The following is a 27,927-nucleotide window of genomic DNA, read 5'->3' on the forward strand; positions in this document are numbered from 1 at the left end:
ATGTTGGATAAGAGACCAGTGAAAAAGATGATTTATCGATCGAAGATTGAAGCTTACTTTTAAAAATTCTAATTTTGCACCAGTTCTAAATTTTTGTAATAAAATTGTAATTTAAATTGAGTGAGCCACTTTAATATAACCGCTGTTACAACCGATATTTAAAATATTCCACGTAGCTTCTAGACTAGCGCTCAAGATATTGGTTTAATGCACAATACGGGCGATAAAGGCTTTACGGCTTAGTAGAGCATCAAGTTACGTGCAAAGATGTTATAAAGTTTATTTCACCGTTTTAAGTACATGTGATATTGCTTGGATTTAACAGTTTTATCCAAGTACTAAATTTATTGCAATAATTTTTTTTAGTATTTCATTAATTAATAATTAGTTAATTTTCTTTAAATAGTAATTCTTACAGCTATTCAGGGAAATTAATAAGATTTCTAAATGATATTACCGGTTTGAAAAATGGGTCATTTTAAAATATCGATTTCCACATAAAAAACATAATATTTTAATAGTAAGCTCCTAGTTCTATATATTCTTTAACAAATAAAACTTTTCTCTAGACAGGAACGGATATAAATTGAAAGTTTTTTTTTAAATATATAAAGTACTTATTAGTTAAATGTACAGTGTAAAATTTAAAATTTTAATTTAAGTGAAACTGTTTTTAACCAGCTTGCATAAACTAGCTCCAAATATACTTTTTGTCAGTTTCATCTAACTGAGCAGCTTTGCTACCAAATTCTATGAATCTTATGTTAGAAATCCATTTGTTTGGTAATTTTGTGCATAATTTAATATAGTACTATGCCCAAGTCTTTAATTTAATTTATACAGTGCTTTCATTTCAAAACGATCCACCCTTAATAACTTTCTTAAAAAAAAAAAAAAAAAAAAAAAAAAAAAAAAAAAACACGTCAAATTAGATATACAGGGGGACGTTTAATTATGTATTTACTGAAGTTCTGTCAATCACTTCCTCACCTTCAGCTAACCTCACTTTAATATGTCAAATGGGAACCCCCATCGTGTGATACATCATAGTAAGCAGCGTAAAATTCTCTATTCAACGGTACCAAAAAAAATGAAATCGGTAAATGTGTAAGCAAATAGTTAGCGAAAATGTCTAAAATTAATGAATATTTTATTTACGCCAAACTTTGGCATTTTAAATGAATACTTTTAGTGTGGTACCTACATCATTTTAAAATTCTTACATTTTTTATAATAGATCATCAAAAAAAAATACAAGCAATTTAAAAGTTAAAATGTGTGGTAACAAACAGTATATTTAGTTCAAGCAAATTATTTATTTTTTTAAGTAAAGAATGTGTACCGTTATTTGCGAGAAAAAAGAGTGTCTTCAAATTTTTTGCACAAATCTTTGTAGTCTTATAACTTTGTATGCGTATTTATTTCACTTATATTTTTTGCGAAACCTACCTAATAGGTACAAAAAAACACTGCAATACCTTACATTTTTAAGGCGATTTATTATTGTTAAAACTATCAGTTTGACGCGTGTAATTTTTCAATTTTAGTTAAAACAGTGAGTTAATAAAATGTTATTATATTAGTTAATAATACGCTACCCGAAAGAATAGAAATAATTTTCCTTCATGGAGCTCAAGATCGGTGTGCTTGCAGAACCGTGAGAGCATTTAATGAAAGGTATCAAGATAAAAACGTGAGCCATAAATACGTATTAGAATTGATACGAAAATTTGAAGAGACGGGTTCGATTTGCAATAAGAAAAAATATGAAAATAGAGTTGTCGATGAAGCATGCCAAGTTGACGTACTAGGACAATTTGCTATGGATCCAACTTTGTCTATACCAAAGGCCGCAAAACTAACAAATATTTCCACTGGTTCCGTACATAAAGTTTAAAAAAAAAAGTTCTTTCCTTATAAAATTCATATTCTTCATGAACTCGGAGAAGATGATTTTGATAGGAGAATTCAATTTTTTGAAGTGATGTGCCAGCGAATTGACGACGATCCCCATTTATTGAAGAACATTTGCTTCAGTGACGAATAGACCTTTTTTTAAATGGCCTGGTGAACAGACATAACTGTAGATACTGGGATAATGAAAATCCGCATGTTTTTCGGGAAGGCCATACCCAATAAAAAATTAATGTTTGGGCAGGAATTTATGGGAATGAAATAATCGGGCCATTTTTTTTGGAAGAAAATTTGACTGCCGAAATTTATTTAAACCTTTTAGAAAATGCAATATACCCTTCCATCATCCAATGTATGGAAAATCAAGTAGATCAACATGGTGCTATATTATTGAATGAAAATAATATAAATTTTCAGCAGGATGGAGCTCCCGCGCACTACACTTGGGCTTGAGAGTGGCTTGATGAAAATTTTAGAGAAAAGTGGATTGGCAGACGTAGTGCAATTGAATGGCCTGCGCGGTCTCCGGACCTAACCCCACTAGACTTTTTTCTTTGGGGCTACTTAAAAAGCAAAGTATATAAAACCCCACCTGAGAGTATTGAGAATTTAAAAAATAGAATATTTCAAGAATGCAGAGAAATTAGCGGGCAGACCCTTGCCAATGTTCGTAAGAAGTTTGAAAATAGGCTTTTTTATTGTCTTGCTAATAACGGCGCGCATTTTGAACATTAAATAAAATAAATTTGTTGAACTAATTAAATTTGTTTTTCTACCCTACCGATTTACACTTTAATTGCTTCTTGGTCAATCAATTTAATTTTTTTTTACAACCATTAATATCATAATGAATGCCCTTTAAAATAATGTATCACACCATGGGGTAGCCATTTGACATACCACAGTTTGGCGTAAATAAAATATTCATTATTTCTAGACATTTTCGCTAACTATTTGCTTACACATTTACCAATTTCATTTTTTTTGGCACCGTTGAATAGAGAATTTTACGCTCCTTACTATGATGTATCATACGATGGAGGTTCCCATTTGACATATTAAAGTAAGGTTAGCTGGAGGTGAGGAGGTGATTGACAGAACTTCAGTAAAAGCATAATTAAACGTCCCCCTGTATATCTAATTTGACGTGTTTTTTTTTTTTTTTTTTTTTTTTTTTTAAGAAAGTTATTAAGGGTGGATCGTTTTGAAATGAAAGCACTGTATATGAAAGCTTAACAGATTATCGACTGTATATTATTTGTATCCTTTACATTTTTATACTGCTATTATAATGTCAAAGGTCAAATAAATTAGAAATTTATGAGCGTATAATGTGTTACAGTGAAAAGGGACAGAGTGTGAAGGAAAAATTGGGTAAAAAATTTTAATGGATATCGTATAGCAAACATAGGTTCAGATTTATATTGTGTCCCACGGTGTAAGATATACATGCAATTTTTTTAAATGTAAATCGAGAACTTGCGAATGCTAAAATCAGTGAAACCTATATTAAAACGATAAAAAGCAATTTCAGTTCGGAAAACGCATTTTATGTAGTATAAAAAGGCCAATTTTGGATTTTCTTGTTAATGTAGAGAGTTATTTTGTTTATCTTGATTTGAACCAAAAAACGGAGTCCTCATCAAACAAAGTCTCGACCTCATAATTTCATAAAAGCCTTTAATCAGCAGATGTGGAAGCTATTGGTTCAAACCACCACTTCACCTTCATTTTTTATTTTATGTTTAATTTTAACGCTTATCATCATTTTTTTATAAAAAGTAGGTTGTTGTGGTTAGGCGATTTTACTTCCAGTATTATCATGTAATTCATATAGATAGTATATGTGTATGATAGTCTTCGACTATTCAGGTAACATTTTTCATTTTTAATTACACATTTAAAATGCATCTTACTCCAAGATGTATTTTAAGTATAATGATACTTAATTTCTTAAGCGAAACATGTGAATTACGTACATCGACTTTAAGTTTTCTACTTTCAGAACATTTTATTATTCTTTCCTCTAATATTTTAAATTTTAGATAAAAAGACCAGAAAATGGCCAACAAACATGAATGCTTAAAATTCTACTCTGATCTATTTTTTAATATTTATTAAGAAATTAAAAATTACTTTTTAAAATATGAATGCATAATATAGATGGGTATGAGTAATCATGAATAAATAGAACTATTATTTTTCTCAATTTCTTCAAAATTCTTCGAATTGTGATGAACAAATTCAGTGTTATAATAATGGTGTATTTGATAATAGCCTGGATTTCACACTTAATCTTGCAACTGTTGAAGATGTAAGTAGAATTTTAAATAGTATTAAGTCTAATGCGACTGGTGTGGATCAGATTTCACCAAAAATGTTAAGATATTGTAGCCCCTTTATTGATAAGGACATATGCCACATAATAAATTGGTGTATAGAAGCTCACTATTTCCCCGATCAATGGAAAATTTCGATTGGTAAACCCTTATCAAAAGTTGCTAGCCCAGAAAATTATAACGACTTGCGCGTTATAAGTATACTTCCAGTACTTTTAAAAATATTTGAAAAGGTACTTTACCATCAGATGGTTTGTTATTTTATTGATAATGACATTATTCCGGCTACGCAATGTGGCTTTAGGGAGAACTTTGGTACGTCTGTAGCTCTACTAAACCTACTGGATGATATAATGGACGCTATTGATAAGCAAAGATTGCTGTTCTGGTGCTTTTAGATTTCTCTAGGGCGTTCGATACAATAACTCATGCCCTTTTACTAGCTAAGCTTAAATATTATGGCTTTTCAATGGAGTCTATACAGTTAATTAAGTCTTATTTGAATAATAGATTTCAGACAATATTTACAAATAATTCTTATTCTAATCAGGCTCACATTTTGTCGGGAGTACCCCAGGGTTCTGTCCTAGGACCTCTGCTTTTCCTTGTATATACAGCAGACATTCTTAAGTCCTTAAAAGTTTGTAAGGTGCAAGCGTTTGCTGATGATACGCAGATATATACAACTTTCAAACCAGATAATCTTAAAAAAGCGGAGATTGGTATAAACAATGACTTAAATATAATAAATCAATTATCTAAAAAACATAATTTAAAATTAAATTCCTCAAAGTCTTCTTTTATGGTTTTTGGAAATACAAATAAAATTACAAATATTAAAAGTGTAATAAATGTTCATGTGGAGGGTTCTAAGCTTTCGGTTGTTGAAACTGCCAAGAATTTGGGCATTGTGATGAACAGTAAATTAAGATTTAGGCAGCATGTTAAAAAAATTGTTCAAAAATCATTTGTAGCTTTAAAACTCATATAGTAATAGAGATATTCTTAATTTAAGTCTTAAACGCAGCCTATGTGAGGCCATGGTGCTCTCTTATTTTAACTACTGTGATTATGTTTATGGTTTTTGCTTAGATAATGATTATAAAATGCGCATACAAGAAATTAAAAATGCCTGTATCAGATTGGCTTATGGCTTACGTAAGTATGATCATATTTCGCAATATTTTAAAACAATTAACTGGCTTAAAATAGAGAATCGTAGAATTCTTCACTTTTCCATTTTTTTGATAAAAATCATTAGCAGCCCAAAGGCACCTGCGACTCTAAGGAATTGATTGTTGTTTAGAGCAAATATATACGGGGTAAATGTTAGAGCTAGAAATAAGTTAACCATGCCGGTCCATAGTAGTGCTATGTTTCAGCGATCGTTTTCTTACAATGCTGTTCAGTGCTATAATAAAATACCTGCAGAATTTGTTGACCTTCGTGCACATAAATTTAGGAGGAAATATAAAACTGTTGTTATAAATATTCAAAACAATTCTCTTACTGTTTAATATGTATCAAATTTGCTGTTTTTTATAGAAGAATACAACTTTTTTTGTGTTACATTATAATTGGGAATGTTCCTTTACATATAACATGTTGTTATAATGTTGGTTTATATACTTCGAATACACCCTGATCTGGTTTAGTGGAGTAGCTATATAAAGCTAGACTGCGCCAGGTTAAGGCACTTTGTTTTTTTTTGTATCAAGTTTGTAATGAATTTGAATAATAAAAGACATTTATTATTATAGTGACACTGACAAATAAGACCATTAATTTTATTTTGAATATATTTATTTTTTTTTAAAAGCATTAAAGCATCTTCACAAGCCTTCTTTTTTTTATTTAAAAGAGTCGTTTTTTTCAATTTTTGAGACATTTAGTTTAGTCTTTTTAGTTTAATTTTATTGTTTTTGTTTATTCTTTATTTTATTGTTAACTTCCAAAAAAATGTAACATAATTTTACTAAATCCAATAATTTTTTATTGTTTTTTGGACTTAAGAAAAAGATATTACATTTCATAATTCTGTAAATCCTTTTTAATATCTCGTTTGCGATAAATAAATACTTAATAAAAAAATCGGTACTTAATTAAGAATGATAATAAATTTATCGAAATCTCGCAACTAAAAATATTTTTTCAACCGAATAAATTTTAAGGTTAATTTTATTATAATTTTGTTTTAATATAATTTGTTAAAAATTAATTTATATATAGTAAAAATAATACTTTATTTAAATATGGAAAAACTGTTTGTGAAAATGTAAGGCAAGAGCACTACTTAAATAATTTTCCTTTTAGTTTAATGATCGTCTAACCAAAAAGTCTATTATAATCTTTTTGCTATTTATTTTGTATTTAGATGTAATCTTCAAGAATACAAATGCGTAGATTTTTCTAATAATAAGTTTAAGATGATTTTTTTTAACTCTTAATAGGAACTCAGTTAACTGACAGAGACAAAAAATAATTCCAGAGCCACAAAAAAGGTATTTTACTTAATTTATTTTCAATTTTTTTCATCGGTTTAGATTCCGAAGCAAGAAGTACGAAATTAAAAGGGAAAAGCTTGAAATTTCCATCTAATACATATTTATTCTTCTGATAAAAAATTATTTTCCCCGATAAATTTACTTTTTCAACAGTTTTTCCTTTAAGCATGAGTTAACAGTTTAAAATAAATAATTTGGTTTGTGGTTTGTTTTATATTAATATAAATCTGACTTCTTTTGAATAAGGTCCTATACAAATTTCTACAAAAAATCATAAGACTTTTACACTCTTTTATGTTTTTATTTTCTTGCGCAAAGACGAGCCAATTACGGGAAAAACTTAACAGTGTAATAATGTATTTTATAGTATAAAAAATATCATTTAATCTCTAGAAAGTATTTTATTTATATTAGAGTAAGTTTTAAATAATTACCGTCACTTAGTTTATTATCAAACAATAATTATACTTTTAAAATATTTTGTTATGCTTTTATATTATTTTAAATTTTAGTCAATAAAAAGTCTAAAAAGTAACGCCGAAAATTCTTTTCGCAGACATTTTTTAATATTATATATTATTGATAGAATATTGTATACTAAAAAAAATAAAGTGGTAAATAAGAAATATGAAAAGGCGTACAAAACTTATTTTAACTCGATATTCATTTTTGAAAATATGAATGCATAATATAAGTGGATATGTATATCCATAAAATAATATTAACAAATCAGTATAACAGTTAATGTGTATGTGTTACATTTTGGTATTGGGAATCTATATAGATTCCAATAAACAATAGAGTCATATTATCTATTTGACATGACCAACGTAATTAGCTTTGTCTTAAGTAAATTTATTAAATTAATGTAAAAAAAATGATTTTTTAGTCTTTTTAAGTCTATTTAATTGTATTTTTTATTCAGTGTTTATTTTATTTTTAAATTCTAAAAAAAGGAAACCAACAATTCTATCATAGTTTTACTAAACCCAATAATTTTTTATTGTTTTTTGACATAAGATATTATGTTTCAGAACTTTATAAAGGTTCTTAAATTTTTATTTTTAGGTAAATATTTATTTTATAAATCGTTATTTTTATCATATTTATATAACTAACTAATATTAGAGCTCAAAATATACTTTTTTAAAATCCATTTCTAACCAAACAATTTTTAAGATTACTTTTTTACAATTTTAATTGAAATAAAATTCGTTAAAAACTAAATCGGCATTTATTGGAATATAAAAATTTAAATATAGTTCAAAAAATAGTTTACCTTTTGTAAAAATGCTTAAAAATTAAAGCATAATGTAAAAAGGCATAGCGATGATAAAAAAACTATCAACACGTTTGTACTAGACCTATATTATTCCTTTTTTGCTTACTGATCCTGTATACAAAAAGTGTATTTTATAACTTTTCCTATTTAATCTGTATTTAGATGTAATATTTAAGAATACATTAACGAGTAATTTATTAATTGTTTCTTTACTCCTAATAGTAACCCAGTAAATTGCCAGAGACAAATAATAATTCCAGAGACAGAAAAAAATCCTTTTGCTTAATATGCTTTCCACTTTTTTCCCTTCATTTCACATTTCCAAGCAAAAAGTACGAAATTAAAAAAGGGAGAGCTTAAAACTTCCATCTGGCATATATTTACTTTTCTGATAAAAAAATATTTTTCCCGAAAAATTCACCTTTTTAGTGGTATATGTTTTAAGTATGGAGTTTACACTACGCCATTCATTTTCGTTTGTGTTTTTTTTTTGTATTAATATAAATACTAAATTTTTAAGCAAGATCGTATACACATTTTTAGTCAAATTTGATTATAATAACATTTAGGATATTAGGGATAAGCTTCTGGACGTTTAGGAGCTTTTAAAAGAATTGACTATTGATTGTTCTTCTGTCAATAAAAAATGGCTTATAACGATTAATTCTTTAAAGAAGTGTGTATGGGGGGGGGAGGGGAAATAATTGTTGGGAAGGGTCATAAATATTAAGTTGTTAACAAGCAAATACTTATATGGGGAGAATCATATGAACTATTTAGTTCAGTGTCTTTTAATACCAGAGACAATTCAATTCAACAATATTTCATTAGTCCATTCGCTCCTACATCAAATTTTTCGAATGATATAATGTAACCCAGGGTTTCAATTTCGACCCTTTCTTATTTTCAGTTTATATCAATGATTTGCCAAATTTTTTAAGCTTTTTACAGAATTCAAATCTTACACTGTGTACCGCTGACACTAGATACCTGAATACTATTAGAGGATGAAATTTTTAGGTAGGTACCTGGATCCTGGAATGCTGTGAGAAGAGCATGTTAGCCATCATTTAGTAAACTCTCTGGTATATTTTTTGTCATTAGAAACCTCTTCCATCAAAAACGAGGTCGAAAAAATACTCGATCTCTTAGTTCTGCTCGGATTCCCTTATAACCCGGTATTTTCGTGACCTACTTGATGAGAACAATCCGCTGGTATAGTTAGTTCGAATTCGAAAAAAAAAAATTTTCTGAAAAAAATCGAAAGGGGGGGGGATATACCCGAAAAATGAAAAAAACCCAAACTTTGAAGGCCGATATCTCGGCTTCTATGGAAGCTATCGGGAAAATTCCAACGGTTTTGTCTTAGATTCGTCCTTTTGAATCCAACGAGACCTTCCGCAAGGTCGTAGCTTCTATGATAGCCGAGATATGGCCTTTTTGATGTCAAAACCTCATCTTGGGCGTTTGCAACAAAAACACTTGTTATTGCTCACCATGATTAATCTAATTATCCAATTGGAAAATCTTTTCATTAAATTCATAAATATCTCAGCTTCGATTTCATTTTTTAGGGTTTGAAAATGTTTTTTAATGTCTACGTGCAATTCAATGTTTAAACTTTTTGGGTTTTTTTCATACAGTAGTACGATTAATTATTTTTTTTATTGTGAATTTTTATATATTATACCATATGAGTGTATGGAATAACTCTGAATAAATAAAAGTAATTCATAATAATACTCTTGATTGTTCTGTTGCTTCTTATCCTGCAAAGGTAATTTATTAAAAAATACTTTCCCATATTTCACATTCTCTTGTTGTTACATTATTGGAATACATTTTAAATTATTAGATTTTAAATTACAGTTATGCTTTTAAATTTATAGTTAGCAAATAAATTCCCGAAAACAGAAATAGCTAGTTAGCAAAATTTGTATGGTATTTTATTCAGTTAAAAATTATTTAGATAGGGTAACTCTAGAAATTAGCTTTTATATCTAATGTAACTGAACGGACGGAGTCTAGAAGGTGTTGCCTAGAATAGCATATTGTTACAAGTGTCCGTAACATTTTTTTTCTAAATAAAGTCCTTTAATTATTATAAAAGATTAAATTTATTAATACATTTTTGAGTCTGTTCCATCTCCAGCAATGTTCTACTAAATTTTAATCTAAAGGCAAAATGAACTTAAAAAACAAACAAAGCACTTAAGTATGACGTTTTATTACAGTAGGTTCCCGGTCTCAACTTCCATACAATGCCTTCACGGTAATAGCGTAGGTACTTAACAAAATAGTAATTTACGTTTCAGGCCTGGAAAATGGCTCATTATAGAACAAATCTAGATCTTTATGCCGAAGCCGAGCTTAGTAGGACTTTGTATTTCGAAACTAGTACCTACATTTTATAACGTTTTGTTATATGGCTGTATAATTTTTATGTAGAATCTGGATTTCGAAGCATAACACTTGTACATGATATCATAACTAAATATGATAATTTAGCATGATGTTTTATTATTATTTTTTAATTACTACATTTCTTTTATGTTTTTTTTTGACAAAAAATATCTTATTTTTTACGTATGGCTTGTATCAAAAGATAAATAATGAAAACAATAATATATGCAGGTTGGGTTGGGTGCTATATTTGCTTGACAGCAGTAAAGCATAAAGACTAAGACTATTTTTTTTAAATAAAATGGGTAAGAAACTTAGCTGAAAATATTAAAATTAAAAAAAAAATTAACCTTAAATATATTTAAATTTGCTTTAGAAATATTAATTTTATTTTTTTTACTGCCTCTACTAAACGTATAAATATTACTATCTTATTTTTGCACTAAAATCTTAGTTGCTATGCTCAGTTTAACATGTATGTATGTTTCTTTGTTTTTTATAATTTTAAATGTAAATATAATTCGTTTAAAATTATTTAAAACAATAATATTAGTATAAATTAAGGCTTATACCATAATTCTTAATACTTTTTAAGCCTAAGACCATATGTTTTTTCTAAACATTAATACTTCATATTGCAGATCCACTTATAAATCAATATTTTTTAAAGTACTGACAATAATACAAAGTTGATCAAAATGTATGCTACAAGTAAAATAATTTCTATTTCACTGCATTGCATTACCCAAAAAATTATCTTCTTACTAGTATTTACAAAAGTCAATTTACTAGTTAGTTGCATTTAGATATAATAGATGCTAATGCAAAATGAAGTATGATTTATGCAAATGAAACTATTAATATTGATCTATTTAACTCACAGGCGCAAAAAATAAAAAAATAAAATAAACTATAAATAGCACAACTTCTGGGGCATTAATTTAAAAATTTCTTTCAATTAATATATTTTTTAATTATTTATCAATTTTTACTCAGCAAAAAGTACGATATTAAAAACAGTGCTTAAACTTTCATGCAGGTAATCAAATAAAAAAAAACATTATTCCCGAATTTCGGTTTTTCAGACATGAATGTGTGGTATGGGTAAGATACTGATATATTTAATTATAATTTAACACGCGAGTAAGCTACCAGATACTAGGTATAGGTCTATCAAATCTCCATAATTTGAGATAAAATTATCTATTTGCATATTATGGTCAATATTAATTAAGTTTTTTATTAATTATGTTAAGTAAAAAAGTAAATTTGGTGTAACTTATTTTATTTTATATTTTTTTATTTATGTTAGTGTGAGTCAGTGTGTGGTTTTTGTGTTTTGATAGGTCTGATGATGCCCTAATGCGGCGAAACGCGTAACTTTTAATAGACGCTTGATTTATGAGACTTGGACTTTGAGTTTACTTTCTCCCTCCTTTGGTCAAATTACATTATTATTATTATTATTATTATTATTATTATTATTATTATTATTATTATTATTTTTATTATTATTATTATTATTATTATTATTATTATTATTATTATTATTATTATTATTATTATTATTATTATTATTATTATTATTTAGTTATAAAATATTTCTTTATTAAGAATAAGCAGGGGCAACCCAACCCAACCCCAATCCAGAAATATCTTTTAATTATTAAAATTACAATTAAAAAGTATTTTAATTAAAAATGAAAACACTTGAAATTTTAATTTAGGTAGTTAGTTTTTTAATAAAAATCCTTTTTCACGGAACTATTTAATAATTTTTTATAAATATCGTGTTTAAGTTAGGAAAACTGATACAACCGATAAGTTTTGGCTATTTTATAGCAATTAAACATAATAAAAAATAAATAAGCATTATTAACATCATATATAACCTACGACTTTTATAATTCTTACTTTTATTACCGAAAAGGAGAAACTTGCATTCAGGAAAATGTTGTTTCTACTTATCGATCCCACGGGAGCCATTTGTCTCGAGCCTGAAGAAGAGCCTAAGGCGAGCACGTACTTGAAAACAAAAAGACTGAAACTTTCACAAAAAGTTGTTCCCTACCGGGAAATATTTGCAGTTATTTAAGTATTTGTATTTTTAGCAAATAGTTGCATATTGCAGGACGGATTTTGAAGGGTAAGATAGGCACTGAGATAAGATAAAAATTATAAATATTGGATGTAACAAGCAAGCGTTTAGCTTGGGTGTTTGGCACAAGTAATAAAGATAATGTATATCTAGATTATTGTAATTCCCCTGATAATAGGTATCGGTAGTATCGATTAAAAAGTAAGAAAATAAGAAACTCCAGATAGTAATTTAGAAATAAAGTGGACATACGATGAAAAATTTAAATGCTCAAATTTATAACCATAAATCTATCTGATGTTAAACATCATCTTGTTTCTTTTATATTTGATATACTTATACTGTGTGAAAAATGAAATGTTTCAGAATTGGAAAATTATTAATTCACTTATTAAAAATCAGGTATCATCCTGAAAGAGCAGGAGTCTTTGTATGACACATAATATATAAAAATATAATGTAAAGACAAATGTGAAAATAGGTCCAATAAATATCCCTTAAATTTCACCTTCATCATTATAGGTGACAAACTTGGAATATATTTAATGCTCCTAAAGGAGTAATTTGTCAAAAAGCCGGAGAAAGAGCCTAAGGCGAGCACGTAATCAAATAGAAAAAAAAAATAAAAGAAGTTTGTCTGACACAAAATTCCGCTCTATGCCGGGGAATGTTTGTAGTTTTTTCTTTTCTCTGTATAATCTGAAGTACTTAAGGGCAAATTGCAAGCAGAATTGTTAAGTTGGGGTTCAGGCTGAGGAATTTAATAAATCGCTCCCCAGTGTTCTCGAGGTAATTCTTGAAGGAAGAAATTTACATTTTATGTTAAATCCAGTACATCTGTATTAACTTTTGTATTTTTTTAAATTTATAGCAAAAATTATTACTCTTTTTAGTGCAAATATTTATGTTTTTTCTATAAAATAACGTATGCAGATAAATGTTTTTTACTTTCAGGGATAAATAGTTATGTAAAACTCACCACTTTATCATCGAATTCAACACTCCTTGTCTATGGTTAGAATTATACAATTTTTGACAAAGGGTGCCGAATTCAATGGTAGAATGTCAAGTGCATGATTTTTCCTAAATCTGTATCATCTTTATCGTCACTAAATGCTAATTCAATATTTAGGCATTCTGCCATTGAACTCGACATTTTTATTAAATCCATTTGAAAAGTCTATTTTGTAAGCACTAAATTTAGTGCAAATTTCGTATCGTAAAATCGAGTATTCTGTATATTTTATAATTTTTTTAATGCTCTATATATTTAATGGATTATTATTTAATAGTTAAATACCTTTAATTTAACCTTAGAGTACATTCAAGTATATACAAATATAGAATTCTAACCATTTTTACACGGATGCTGAATTCAATTGCGGAATGTTAAGTGCATAATTTGGGCATCGAAAAAGTCAATTTAATGTAGTTTTTATATAATACATAAAACTTCACTATCATAAATTGTTAATGTCAAGTGTATGATTTGGAGTTGGGTTGGTACAATATGGGTTTCGATAAGGAAGGTTCGATCTGATATAGATGTCTTAATCGCAAGTAAACATATATGTTAATATTTTATTATATCATAAATTGTTATATATCACTTATACGAAAAATTATGTAAATACTAAATTTGATGCATATTTCTTAAATAGAATATTCTATATATTTTGAGAATTTTTGAAAATGTCCTTAATATTAAATGAACTACTATTTTTTTAAATGATTCTTCATTGAATGTTTAAAATTATAAGATTGTATTTTTGTTTTTATAACTGTAATCTTCAACCATACTTTCACGAGTACTGAATTTAATTATAAAATGTTCTTAACCTTAACAATTTAATTAATTAATACAATAAACAAAAAACATAATAATAATCAATTAACTTAACCTTTTTAAACTTACAGAAATATAGTTCTGTTTCTGAGCATTCAATATATTTTAAACATATGCACAGAAGTTCGGAATTCAATGGCAGTTCATGATTTGGAGATGTGAGAGTTCGATTAAAGATGGGAGTCTTAAAATGTTACCACTTATTTCAGGAGTAAAACCAATATCATTTACATTATAAAAGTTAAACTGTTACTTAATTTATAAAACCGAAAGCGTTTGTATCTTTTGAGAAGTTCAAACAGCCTTCAGGGCTTGCTAAAACTTTACAAGTTATCTCAAAGTATGGAAAGTAATTTTGTTTTCTTTCAAAATATCATTAAAACTTTTGTAGAGAGTCGATGTTTAAAATTGCTTTTTTGTAGGAATGGCGATAAAGGCTAATTAAGTTTGTTTTTGCCCATTAATTTAATATTTAAAATATAATTTGTTTTCGCCTAAGCAAATTTAACCAAACCTATATCAACCATACATAATAGCACTAGAACAACCCTCCTTATTTACATAATTTATGCAAATCAGCTCCGCAATCCAAATGTTTATTCAGTTATACGGCGCGAACTTACCTAAATTATAATATGATGGGCACAGGCAAGTTTCCTAAAGTGCAACACTTACCAAAGAGAGACTTTTGAATTTAAATTTAACTATTATCAAGGAAATACTGGACTTACCGTTGAGCTAGGCTGGGGATACTCTACAAAAATATCCTCGGTAGTAGTTTCTTTAGTTGTAGAAAGGTCAGTGGTGGTGGTGGCGTATGAAGTTGCCTCTATTACCCCTGCAGGCGCCGGCGCAGCCATAGAGTCTTGTTGCGGAGAGGTTCTTGGAGGCTCTAAAATAAATTGAGAAAAGTTTGAATCAATTTACAAAGAAAATCAAATATATAGCGATTGGTGTGGCAATATCCTCAATTTAAAACTGTATATATGTCTGTATATTTGAGGATATCATTTCTTTAATGATAAGGAACCAAAAAAACTATTTGGCTGATGTTTTCGCGGTTATTCTAAGTTTTCCAGCATTTAGGAGAATGAAGAGCTTTTGCTGATTCAGTAGCAAAAACCAGGTGGTCAGGGTCAACAAAATTGCTATCTCTATCTATGATTGGCATTGCTTTAAAAAATATTTCAAACTTAAACTCGATCTCTGAGGCACATGAGTTACCAGCTACCGCAGGTTTTACAACTTATAATTAAGAATAAATTTGATATAATGAATAAAATTGGGCATAACCTAAATGGATATTTCATACGTTTATTCAAGAATATATTTAGGGATATCTCAATAAAGTTATTTGTTTGCATCTTAAAATAATTTTGTAAAGGCGTTTATTTGAATGCTCTAAATATGCTGTATAAGTCATATTTGTACTAGTTTATACTAATTTTATCGAATACGAACTAAATAGAAAATGCGTCTAAGTAATTCCTTTTGAAGTGGAACATGAAAAGACTGAGAAATAATTCATCACAGACATATATTTCCAATTTTACTTTAATTAAATACATAAAAAATTAAAATTTACTTCGACTAATCAAAACGGATAATGAAATTACTTCAACTATAAAGCCGCTCTAAAGAGTTTTAAAATTGCTCAACTTACAGATGCACTAACTGATTTTAATTGTTATTTCTTTAATTCTTCCGAAAATATGTGTACCTAAATGTGAAACATTATTCTTCTTTCAAATCTTAATTTTTTTTATTTAGAATAGCAATAAAACATTGCTCCATTACCTAAAAAGTAGTAGAAAATTACATTTAAAGATCTACTTAAACCTAACTTAAGTGCGGGCATAACACACATTAGGTACTCATATTGTTTGAATTATCTTTATAATAATATTTTGTAAAAAATAGATAAAAATGTGTAAAAAATAAGAAAACATCCATTTCTATTGCTAAAGACTTTTTTGCTACTTTCAAAAGGCATTACGAGAATAATATCCGCTGATGAATCTTGTCGTTTAGTGAAAAAATAAAACATCGGATATGGTGCGAAAGAACAATTTAAGGAATAAAGCAAACACTTTGGAGTTTTAAGGTTAAAATAAATTACGTTTGCGCTGCACTAGCACTGGACCTCCTGGGAGTAGGATGAGAGGAAAGTAATCTAAAACCAATTTAAAAAATAAATATCATCGGGCAGAAATTATGTTTGGTCAGGTGAAACAAAAAAATATAAAAATATACCTTTAGGGGGTTCTTTTTTATAATACTATAAGAGAAAAGGACAATTAAATTAGGATACATATTGCTTCATAATATTTTATATATAATTAATAAGGAAATAACTTAAGAATATATTTTAGTGAACGTGTAATTTAAGCATAACTTAAATGTGTATCGCATTTAATTATTTAAAATAAATAGCTAAGGGTTATATTTATATATAATTTTCTTATTTTTTTAAATTATGTTATACATGTCACAATTGATTTTTATGTTATTGATACACTGGCTAAAAATAAGTTTTTATTTTTACACTACATATTATAGGAAAATATATTCTACTTACTTCATTGGATATTTCTTCTTTTACGAAATAAACAAAATATAGTGTGTAAAATAATAAGTATAAACATTTGTTATTTATTACATAAAAAACAAACATTATTTATTCGTATTTAACAATATAAAAATATTGAATCTAATATATTTTATTTCCAAATTATTTTCAAATAAGTTAATTTAAAAAATCAATCTCTGGGTGTTTGATCTGCTCACGTGCTGTGTTCTTGTGCAATTTTTAATATTTGAAACGTAGGCAATTATTATTTCATATATAATTAGCATTAGACCTATAATATTATCATACATCTCATACATTTACAATTTCTATTCATAAGTGTGTTGTGACTAATCTGTAATTAACCGAATGCCCATCCAACGTATATATCCTTTGATCCGGATTAATGAAACACATTCAAAAGCCCGCTTGTTTTGTACCTGTATGGATCGCTTTAAAATTAATTCGAATTTGACTGTAGGATTTTAAATATTAATGAAGCTATATTGATTATTGCACCTGTGAGTTCGATATTTTTATACATGAAATTTATATTTAGACAAAATAGATTTTTACATATATATACTAGCTATATAAAAATAATGACACATACTATTAAACGTGAATGCAATTTATTACAAATTTATTGAACCCCAAGTCAAGTAAAAGAAAATTGAGGAAGCAAATAGAAAGCGATGAAAACCTTTTTTATAGCCAGGGCTTTTTCCTTTTTGTTTACAGCAGTAAATATCATGTTATATCCTCATAGTCTTTTTACTGAAAAATCATAAAGGACGATTACAAAGAAAATTGAAAAACTTCAAAAGTAAGCGACTGCGAGGAGGTCGCAGTTGATAATTTTATGAGATGTGTTTTTAATAAAATAAATAAAGAAAGTGACCAAGCAAATAAACAGTGCGATGTGCTTCTACTTTTTCTATAGTTTTCTACTACTTCTATTCTTTCCTTGAGAGAAAATTTCACTTATGGTCAAGAAAAAATGGGCATGTTATATTATTATAACAAATAATTAATAAATATGTAACTTGAGCTGGTTGACACGTCAAAAAAAGTTATAAAACATTTATAACTATCTTTTAACTAAATGCAAACAAATTAATAATCGTAAGTTTTGAATCCAATTTCTTTTACATACTTTTTTATTTTGTAAAGAGACGGCCTAAAACAGATATTTTTAATACAACATGTATGCCATACTCGTTAAAATTATGTTTAATTTTATTTAATAAAGAGATTTAAGGCAATACGTTATAATAAAAATCACAAAACACTTGCATGCAACACACAAGTGAGCTCCTTTAAACTTAAAAAACGTTATAAATATTTAATTAAACATTTTTTATAATAGAGAAAATATACTACAAATATAGTCCTTATAATTTTTCTTAAATGCTGTGTTGAATTTAAATTAGAGGTCCTGGTATATCTGTTTTACTGGGAATATTCTAGGAATATTTTATTTGGTTTTATTTTTGCAATTCTTCTAAGAGTAAACGTTAAAAATAAATTTTATACTACCGTATTGTTTTAAATTTTAAAGCATATTTAAAATATTAGATAATTTAGTTAAATATATTAAAACATTTGACTTAAGCTAATAAATCTGATTACTTTAATATTTACCCAGATATTTGCTGATTTAACAAACAAATAAAAAAATTAAAAATAATTGTTTTGTTGTATTGTTATTTTTTTTAATTGGACCTATTTTGCTTTTTATTTATTTTATCTTCTCCTATAACAACGACAGAATAGCTGTTTTCTTAATTTTGGCAAAGAAACCAATTTAATTTACTCAACTAGAGTAATTTTAGTCAAAAGAATGTGCAATTTGCTTTTTTAACAATTTGTCCAATAGATAAAAAAATATATAAAAAGACTTGTTATATATATAAAACCCTGGACATTATGGAATAATCTGAAAAACTATTAAAATCTTTTTGTGAAACTCCTAAATGACATAATATTCATAAACCCAAATACTAAGGTTCCAGAAATTAAATCAGTTTCAGGTTTTTTTAAACAACAAAATTTAGTATAATGTAAATAAAGGCATGAAATGATATAATTAAGAATAAAATAAGTCAAATTGACATTACTGGTATATTGATAATAATATTTTCATACATTTATTAACCAAAGTATTTTAAAAATAATTAGAATTAAAAGAAATAACTATTCAAATAAAGTTTTGATGAAGTTATTTACTCTAATAATAATTAATTCTTCTATAATTTAATTAATAATAGAAGGTTCAATGAAATTTTTTTCCCATAAACATTCAATGAACCAAATAATTTTATTAATTGTAGGTCAAAACTGAAATGGAAAGGACAGTTACCAAAACCAATAACTTCTAATTAAGACAACATTATAAAGTTTTACTATGTTTTCACTTCTGACAAGTGAGCTCTATATATTTTTCTCAAATATAAATAAATTATAAATTATTTATTAATAATAATATGGAAAAGTTTTTTATTTTTATTTTTTGTTTGTGCTATCCCACAAACAATCCTAAATAAAATTAAATTTATAATCGTAAACTTACAAAAACAATTTTTTTTACGAACACCTTTTATTTTGTAAAAAACAGCTCAAAACAAATGTTTTAAATAAATATATCTTATACCCATTAAAGTTATGCTTAATTTTTTAAGTGATATTTTCCAACATTTTATTAAAACACTTTATTATTCAAATATATATTTAATTTTTATAATAGGTTTTAAAAACGCTGGTATAACCAATGTTAACATCTTAAGATCAAGGAATTCTTAAGTCTAATCTATCTGGCATTTTTTTTTAAATCCAGGCACACTAAGTTAATATTAGACAAAAAATAAACAAATAAATTAAACTCATTTCAACTTAAATGAACGTTATAGAATTTACTTATAACTTTAATAATGTAGCATTTTTATTTATCATAGAGTGGTATACCACAAAATTAGTTTTTATATATTTTTAATATATGCTGTGCTAAATTTGAATCCTAAGAATATCTTCTTTGGTTTTGATTTTTTAAGTCTTTTAAAAAATAAATGTTAAAAAAGAATTTTAAATCATTGTTAACTATTTTTTACAAATTGTAAAGTTTAATTAAAATTATTTTAACATTTTACTAAAGACAATAAACCAAATGGTCTTAATATTTACTCAGATATTTGCTCGTTTCTTTAATTAGTTAAAAAAATAAAACATAATTATTGCTGTTGGCCTATTTGTATTTTTTTTTACTTGGAATTAAATTGATTTTATTCTATTTCATATTTAAATTATTAAAGAAAAACTAAATAGCATTTTTCTATATCAAGGAGTAAATATACCACAAAACTAGTTCCGTATAATTTTTCTGGTTGTGGTAAATTTAAATTAAACGTTCTTAGTATATCTCTCTTACAGGGAATATACTTGGTCTATTTTAAATGGTTTTAATTCTATTAGACTCCTAAGATTGAAAATTAATTTCATATTATGGTAAGCAATTTTTTAAAAGCGCATTTAAAATATTAGATAACTTATTTAATTATTTTTAAATATTTGAGGGAAACTTATTTACCTTCTGTTTTTACGAAGCAAAAGAATAAAATATAATTGCTGTTGACCTACTTTTTTTTAATTGAACGTAGTTTGCTTTTATTCGATTATCGTAATCGCCTTATCTTAGGTGTTTAGCTTCTGACCAGAGAGGTACTAAATATTAATTTTTATTGCAAATATATGATTAAAAATATAATGGAAAAAATTTTCCGACCTTTTCAAATGTTTCTTTTTGTTTTTTTTTATACATACGAAATTTCATAGCAATTATATTTAATACATAATAACATATTTAAAAGCAATTATATATAATACATACTCTTTTATTTTGTAAAAAAACTGCCCAAAACAGATATTTTAAATAAATGTATGCCATATCCATTAAAGTTATGCCTAATTTTATTGTATTAGGGACCTATTGTAAAATTAAATATTTTATTTATCCGTTGAAATTTCGAAAATAATACTTATCTGAAGATATTTATCTTTACTCAAGAAATAATTAAGTGACAATAAACCTGGCATCAATTTAAAAAAAAAATACGTACATTGTTTTTTATTAATCATTAGTTGGCAGTGTCATCATTAGTGCGAATTAACATTATCATTTTTAAGACTTCTTTATCGATAAATAACGACTAACAAAAAATTTAAATTACCCTAGTACAAAAGGTTGCATCAATTTCGTAAACTTTAGTATATTATAGTCTTTTTCGTATGTACTAGTTCCAACAAAATTAAAAATAATTCATAAATAGTCACCATTTTAATTGTTATAATTTTATTTGCGTCATTAATTTAAAAAATAAATAAATATTTATAAAACTATGACTTTGTATTTGTGCTTTAGATAAGAATAAGTTCATTTAATTTTCAGTTGTTAAAAGTATCTGTGGGGGTTCCTAAACAATTTCCCTCACCAAAGTATGTATACCATATTAATATCTTTTTAACGACAGATCTCGTAATAATATTTTTGCGATATTTGTAAAATTAGCACAAAAAGCTTCTACTGTGCATGCACAAAATACATATGTAAACTTGTAAAAAAGGTTAGTTATAATGTATATATAAGGTTAATAGTAAGAAATTTCAAATGTTATTAGGAATTTTATGTATGAATCAATTAATTAACCTTATAAAAATACGCTTCAGACATAATATTTTAAATAAACTAATATCATATCCATTTAAGTTATGCTTAAATATATACATGAAATTATCATTATATTAAAAAAATATATAAATCTATAGACTTTTTTAGGCACTAGTGCGTAAAAAGTGAATCTTTAACACATCCTGGGAAGTGTGTAAAGTGAGCAATTTACGCACGGAAGTAGAAAATAATATATAAATATTTAATTAAAATTTGGAACATTAATAACATTCTCCGAATATGATATTCATGGCGCTCTGGAATAAATTATAATTTTATATTAATATTAGAAAGACCACCCCGTTTAGTATTTTTCAATTGAAGTGTCTTATTTTTCTCGATTTTCTGTTCATAGTAATTGTACATCTTATTTTACAATATAAACGCCAAAATATAAATCGAATGTCACTCTTCTTGACACAAATCATCGATAAAGTAGAGGAAAAAAACACCCTACAAAAAATCCGGGCTAATTGGGGACGCGGATCCCATTTTCCAGAATCCAGTTTGTTTTAAAAAGGGGGAACAAAAAGCGGGATGGGTCTTTAAATAAAGCCATTTAATTTTCCGTTTGTTCTAATAACAGAATAAAACGAATCCAATTCCGAGAGTCACATTTCGAAAGCAAAAAGTTTTATTCCAACCAGGCGTATAAAGGCATTTCTCGTATAAACTACACGCATAAACCGAACTTTGTTACTGTGAAGTTTGCTTTTATTGGAAAATTGGATATATGGTCCAATAATTGGCTTAGATATGAAAACAATAATTTTAACTTGAGCTCGTTAAAGCTTGGAATGATTAGGAAAGAAGAAGTAATTATCGTAATTTGCTTCTTTTATTTCAATCGACCTTTACAAACCCAAAGGGAAGTAAAATCTAATTGTCGGAGTACTAAACGTTATGTTTTATATTGGTTTTTGATTGTTCTTTTATGTTTTCAAATGGTTGATTACTAGTGGAAGCGAATTCATTTTATATTTTATTTCTTCCTGCATATAACACAAAAAGAGAATTTTATTAGTGAATGTAATTAAATTTGCTAAGCCTAATTAGATAAACAGAGCTATCTAAGCAAAAAATAGATTGCGTTGTATTAGCAATCAGCCACCCCGGGAATAACATGGAAAGAAAGTAATCGAAGAATATTATGTTTTACTTTTTTTTGTTCGTTGGTTATGATTAAATATTATTAAAGAAACAATTCCTTTAATATTTTATTTATACTTTTGTATAATACTTTAAATATGCTATTGGAGAAAAGTAGTTTAATTTTTTTAATAATATAAAACCTTATAGGCTGGGAATTCCAGAAAATACTCCCGGAATATTTGGATGAAATGACAAATATCCCATTGTTTAAAAAAAAACCAAAGATATAATGTTTTGTAGATAAATTGGTCAAACGCCAAAGAACACTATTTGTTTCTTGCCAATGTTTCGAATTATATTTAATTCATCTTCAGGGCTCGAAGTCGTAGTTCTCTCGAGTTACCTTAAAATACATATTGCAGAAATAAAAAATGTAGATATCACAGTTTAAGGCCTGTTACGTACGGGAGGCGCTACGATTAAAATATTATAAAATAAAATATATGATGTAAGCGGCTGCGGCAACATTATGCCGCCGCCTTGATGTCATACAGAATACATTAGCACTGGTTCAAGAACCCAAAGACAAAATAAGATCTTAGGTTTGAATTTACTTACTATTCATATTTTCGATTTCCCCAGTAATAACCCACGTAGAACGGCCATGTACATACCAAGGCTATGTGCAGCCTAACCTCTATCGCAGCTTTGTACGTCAGATACTACAGTAGCTAAACTGACCCTGAAAGGTAAAGGGCCAAAGAAAACCATTGTCCTGGCATCTATCTATCTACCAGTGGATGCTGAGACCCTATCAGTTAATAGGGACCTGGTGAAACTGATAGAGTACTGGCAGTCGCAAAGTATGGAGCTGGTAATAAAATGTGACTCCAATTTACATCATGTCAACTGAGACAGCTACGACAATAATCCCAGAGGTAAGACGCTGTATCAATTTATTAAAGATATCTTTTCTTGTCTGGACAAGACCCTGGGAACAATAGTTAAAACACCTAATGATAAGCAGTAATTGAAACTTCTATCATAAAGTTCACCAAGAGTTATGTCCATAAAATCGATACCAGAACTCTGGTTTGGTGGTGCCAAGAAATGCACAAGCTCAGAGCAGAGTCAAGAAAAGCTTTTAATAAAGCCAAAAATGCCAGAGTAGTGGAGAACTGGCACCCTTATCATTTAGTTATTATAAAAAAAAGTTAACATAAAACCTCAATTAACATAAAAGGGTTGACAAACGCAAAGAGAAGCATGAAGAGTGTACTGTAGTGAAATAGAGAAGTATACCGACGCTGCCAGACTCCAAATAGCTCTTAATAAAAACCGACTTAATAAAAGATGTTCAAAGCATCTTTGACACTTAGATACATAATATAATCTAACATAATAATCTTCATGCATAAGGCAATGAGAAAAATCAGAGTTGTGCTTCTTTTGAAAACAAAGAGGCTGGACTATACAACGCGCAAAACCTATCATCCTTCTGGTTGAAATCCATGAAAAGGCTGTACGAGAGATACATAAGGGATAAAATCCTGATGTTTCACCCGCCTTTTGAACTAAGGAGAGGGTTTATCCAAATGTTGTAAAATTCAAGAAATGGTTCCAATCTATAAAAAAGGAGACAAAAAATATTTAAACAATTATAGACCAATTTATTTAATACCAACATTTTCTACAATCTGTGAAAAGACCAACTTTATAATCATTTTGGAAAACACAATATTCTAAAAAAAAAATCAATATGGTTTTCGAAAAAACATGTCTACCATTGGACCTCGTGGCGTATGTAGTTAAGGGCTTTGAGCAGGTCTTCATGTTCTAACAGTATTTTTCGATCTTTAGAAAGCTTTTGACTGCATATCTCACGAAATACTTTTTCAAAAATTAAAACTTCATGTTTTATGTGCCACTAGTTTCACTTTTTTAAAACGTATCTTGTAGGATGCATTCAGAAAACCTATGTAAATGGAGTTCTGTCAGAGGAGAATCTTATTGTCCATAGAGTACCTCAGGGCTTGGTCCTTGGACGGCTACTTTTCATTATCAATAACATTGACCAGTCTGTGGAGACAAAAGTGGTGTCATTTCTGTACGACACAAATTCTCTCTGCAAGAGTGACACCCTGGTTCAGTTAGGTGAGATGATAGAGAAAGCGGCCACAGGGCCAGGCTCCTAGTCTAATTTTAATAAACTTAAGCTAAATGTTAGTAAGACTAAGGAAATTTTGTTCTTCTTAAGAAACACTGAAGACACGGGTATTGAATCTGATGGAGTGGGGTTTCTGGGTATTTATGTGGATCCTACTCTGGTTTTTGGACTGCAAAGGCGGGCTATGCGAATTATCGAGAAACTTAAGTATAAGGGATTTGTTTAAAAAACTAAAATGACTTCCTTTACCAACTAGAACTATTTTTGAATGCCTCTTCTATACAAAAAGAAACTTGAGCAGGTACAACGAAGTATTGGAATTACATTTTTGTAATTCAAGACAAGCTGAAAGCCTACTCTTGCCCTTTCTTAGGCTCAAGAAGTAAAAAATATCCAGTTTGTACTATGCGCCTACATTTTTTAACAAACTATGTGCTCAAATAAAAACATTACCACCAAATCAATTTATTCCAATAATTAAGGAGATATTGTCTAAAGGAGGTATCCTTGCATGCTAACCTTTAAGTTAAAAATCAATTAAAGTCTCATTTGTTATGTTGAATCACCAACCTCTTGTCAGCATTGTATTATGTTGTTCTCTGTGATTTATTTTAATATTTTTTGTAACTAATTTTAAGCAAGTACCTCACTAAATTATACAACGGAAGTAAACTATCTAGGTATGACATTTGATAGCAAACTAAATTAAAACTCTAACATTATAAAGAGATTAGGGAAAGCCTATATCTCCGATTTTTAATTTTGATTATTCGAGAAGAATTATTCAATGGAGAGACTTTAGAATATGATGTATGCCCTTAGGGCTGGTAAAAGAAATATTCTTTTAGCATCTAAAATTCACGATTAACTATATCCCGAAAGTAGAGTGGATGAAAGCAGTCACAAATAAAGTTAATACAATGGCACCAATTTTAAATTTTATTGAAGATCCTCAAAAAAGCACTAGACAGCTCGCTAGAGAGTTTCCTTTTAGTGCATCATCAATTTTTCGTATACCCCGAAGCGAAAACTTTTATCCTTACTATATCCAACTATTACAGAGATTACTGCCACAGGACTATGTAAAAAGGATCGTTTTTTTGACGTTTAGGAAAAATAGAATGCATTAGGCTAAATTTTGTAAAGTTGTTTCAATAAAATAACCTATTCGTTGTTGTCTAGTGTTGCTGCAGTATTCTTGTGAAGTATTATATTATAGGAAAATATACCTTTAATTTAGATTTAATTAATAAATATGCTTGTGAATTTGTGATCAGAGATTGTGTATTAGAATTGGTATTTTGTGAGTGTATTGGTCAATTGTTAAAGAAAACTATTTGTTTCCAGCTAAGGTTTCGAATTATATTTAATTAGAGTCATAGTTCTTTCGTCAAAGAATAATATTTGAGAAAGTTGAAGGAACTTATGATAAAAATATTATATTACGGCATAACTTTATTGGGTATGTTATACATTTATTTAAAATATATATTTTACGTTTTCTATTTTAAATTTATTTATTTCTTTCTTAGAATATGGTAGAGCAGCAAATAGTCTTGCAGTTAAATCACTTGATAAAAATTAAATAATAAAATTTAATAATAAAATGTGCTAAATTATATTAAATAAATATTATTATTAAATATTGCTAGGATAAAGATAATGAAAAATCATATTGTTAGAAGATTCATAGAAAAAGAGTCCAAAGAAATGTGTCTAGGGTTTTCCTCATTGAGTGCAGATTAGCAAATTACAGAAACGTTTACTTTTAATTTAATACAGTATAGACATTGAGTCACTATATATAAGAAGTATAACTTAATTGGATATAAAACAAATTTATTAAGAATAAATGTCTAAGCTTTAAGTTTGACAAAATATCGTCGTTTTTATATTATTTTATCTTTACTTACGAAATCGACAATTTCATAAAAAGTAAACAACACAAATATTTAAAAAAAAAACGATGTAAAAAATTTATAATATCTAAACTATAAAGAATAAACTAATTCAAATTCTTAATTAAAAAAAATAGTATAATAAAACAAGACTAAACGTTCTTACCAAGTGTCCGGAAGACTATCGGTCGACTCCTAAACTTCCTTCCAGCCCAAACTGCCGAAACTGTAAGTTGGTACTGCGTATCGGGATTTAGGTTGGATAGAGTCACCGCGTCGCTGTTGCCGGCAACAACTTCCACCACCCTGTAACTAATAGTATGATGGTTTATCTAGCCAGGAATATTACCATTTTATATTTAACAACTATATCAATTATTAAACTCCATAAATAAATAACCTCTTATTGCGTTTTTGCTCTTAAGTTTTGCTCTTATCATTTGCTCCCAGATATGAATAATATTGACATATAGAAAGAAGAAAATGTGCCTCAACATAGAGTCCTCGAGATCTACCATTAGAACCTGATGAAAGTGAACACTGTTGTTTCTGAAGTTGTAGTAATTTGTCAAGTAGTCAATGTAGGATAGTTCAAATAAAAAAGGTTTAAGGAATTAATTTTCCAAAAGACTTTGATGACGAGGTCCCAACAAACGTTTTAAAACCGTGTTGTGGCTTAATTTCGCCATGCTTAGCGTTGTTAATTAACAATTTTGAAGCTATTCCAAGATATAAAAAAGGTGATTCAAATAATATTGAAAATTACAGGTCTATTTGCGTTTTAAGTAGCTTTTTCAAAATATGTGAAAAATTTGTGTAAGATCGATTGTGTAAGTACGGTTTCTTGATAAATATAATATTTAAAATTTTTTTTTGCAACATGGTTTTTCAAAAAAATCTGTGCATCGGAATAGCTTCTGTTGAATTAGTTCAGTATGTCTGGGATAATATTAATAGAAAGTTAAATATAGTGGCTCTTCCAATTGATCTCGGGCTGTTGAAACTATATGAAATTAGAGAGAATAGATGTACGAAATAATATATTACTTTGGGTTATATTATATATGTTTGTAGATTTAGGAAATGATTTTTCAC

The 27,927-nt window shown here is 27.6% G+C and overlaps 1 protein-coding gene across 4 annotated transcripts in view; it reads right to left on the reverse strand.

The window, feature by feature from the left end:
- Positions 1 to 27,927, reverse strand: part of LOC126742535 (fibronectin type III domain-containing protein 5-like) — a 183,128-nt gene that overhangs the window by 69,080 nt on the left and 86,121 nt on the right. For 3 of the 4 annotated variants that reach the window (XM_050449187.1, XM_050449189.1, XM_050449190.1), the window contains exons 4-5: positions 26,999 to 27,144; positions 15,118 to 15,278 (exon numbers count right to left, since the gene is read on the reverse strand). In XM_050449187.1, coding sequence (XP_050305144.1) covers positions 15,118 to 15,278; positions 26,999 to 27,144 — 307 coding nt within the window. The remainder of the gene's footprint in view (positions 1 to 15,117; positions 15,279 to 26,998; positions 27,145 to 27,927) is intronic. The other variant, XM_050449188.1, reaches the window with a different exon arrangement.

The sequence above is a fragment of the Anthonomus grandis genome, chromosome 11, assembly GCF_022605725.1.
Source record: "Anthonomus grandis grandis chromosome 11, icAntGran1.3, whole genome shotgun sequence".
Classification (NCBI taxonomy): Eukaryota; Metazoa; Arthropoda; class Insecta; order Coleoptera; family Curculionidae; genus Anthonomus; species Anthonomus grandis.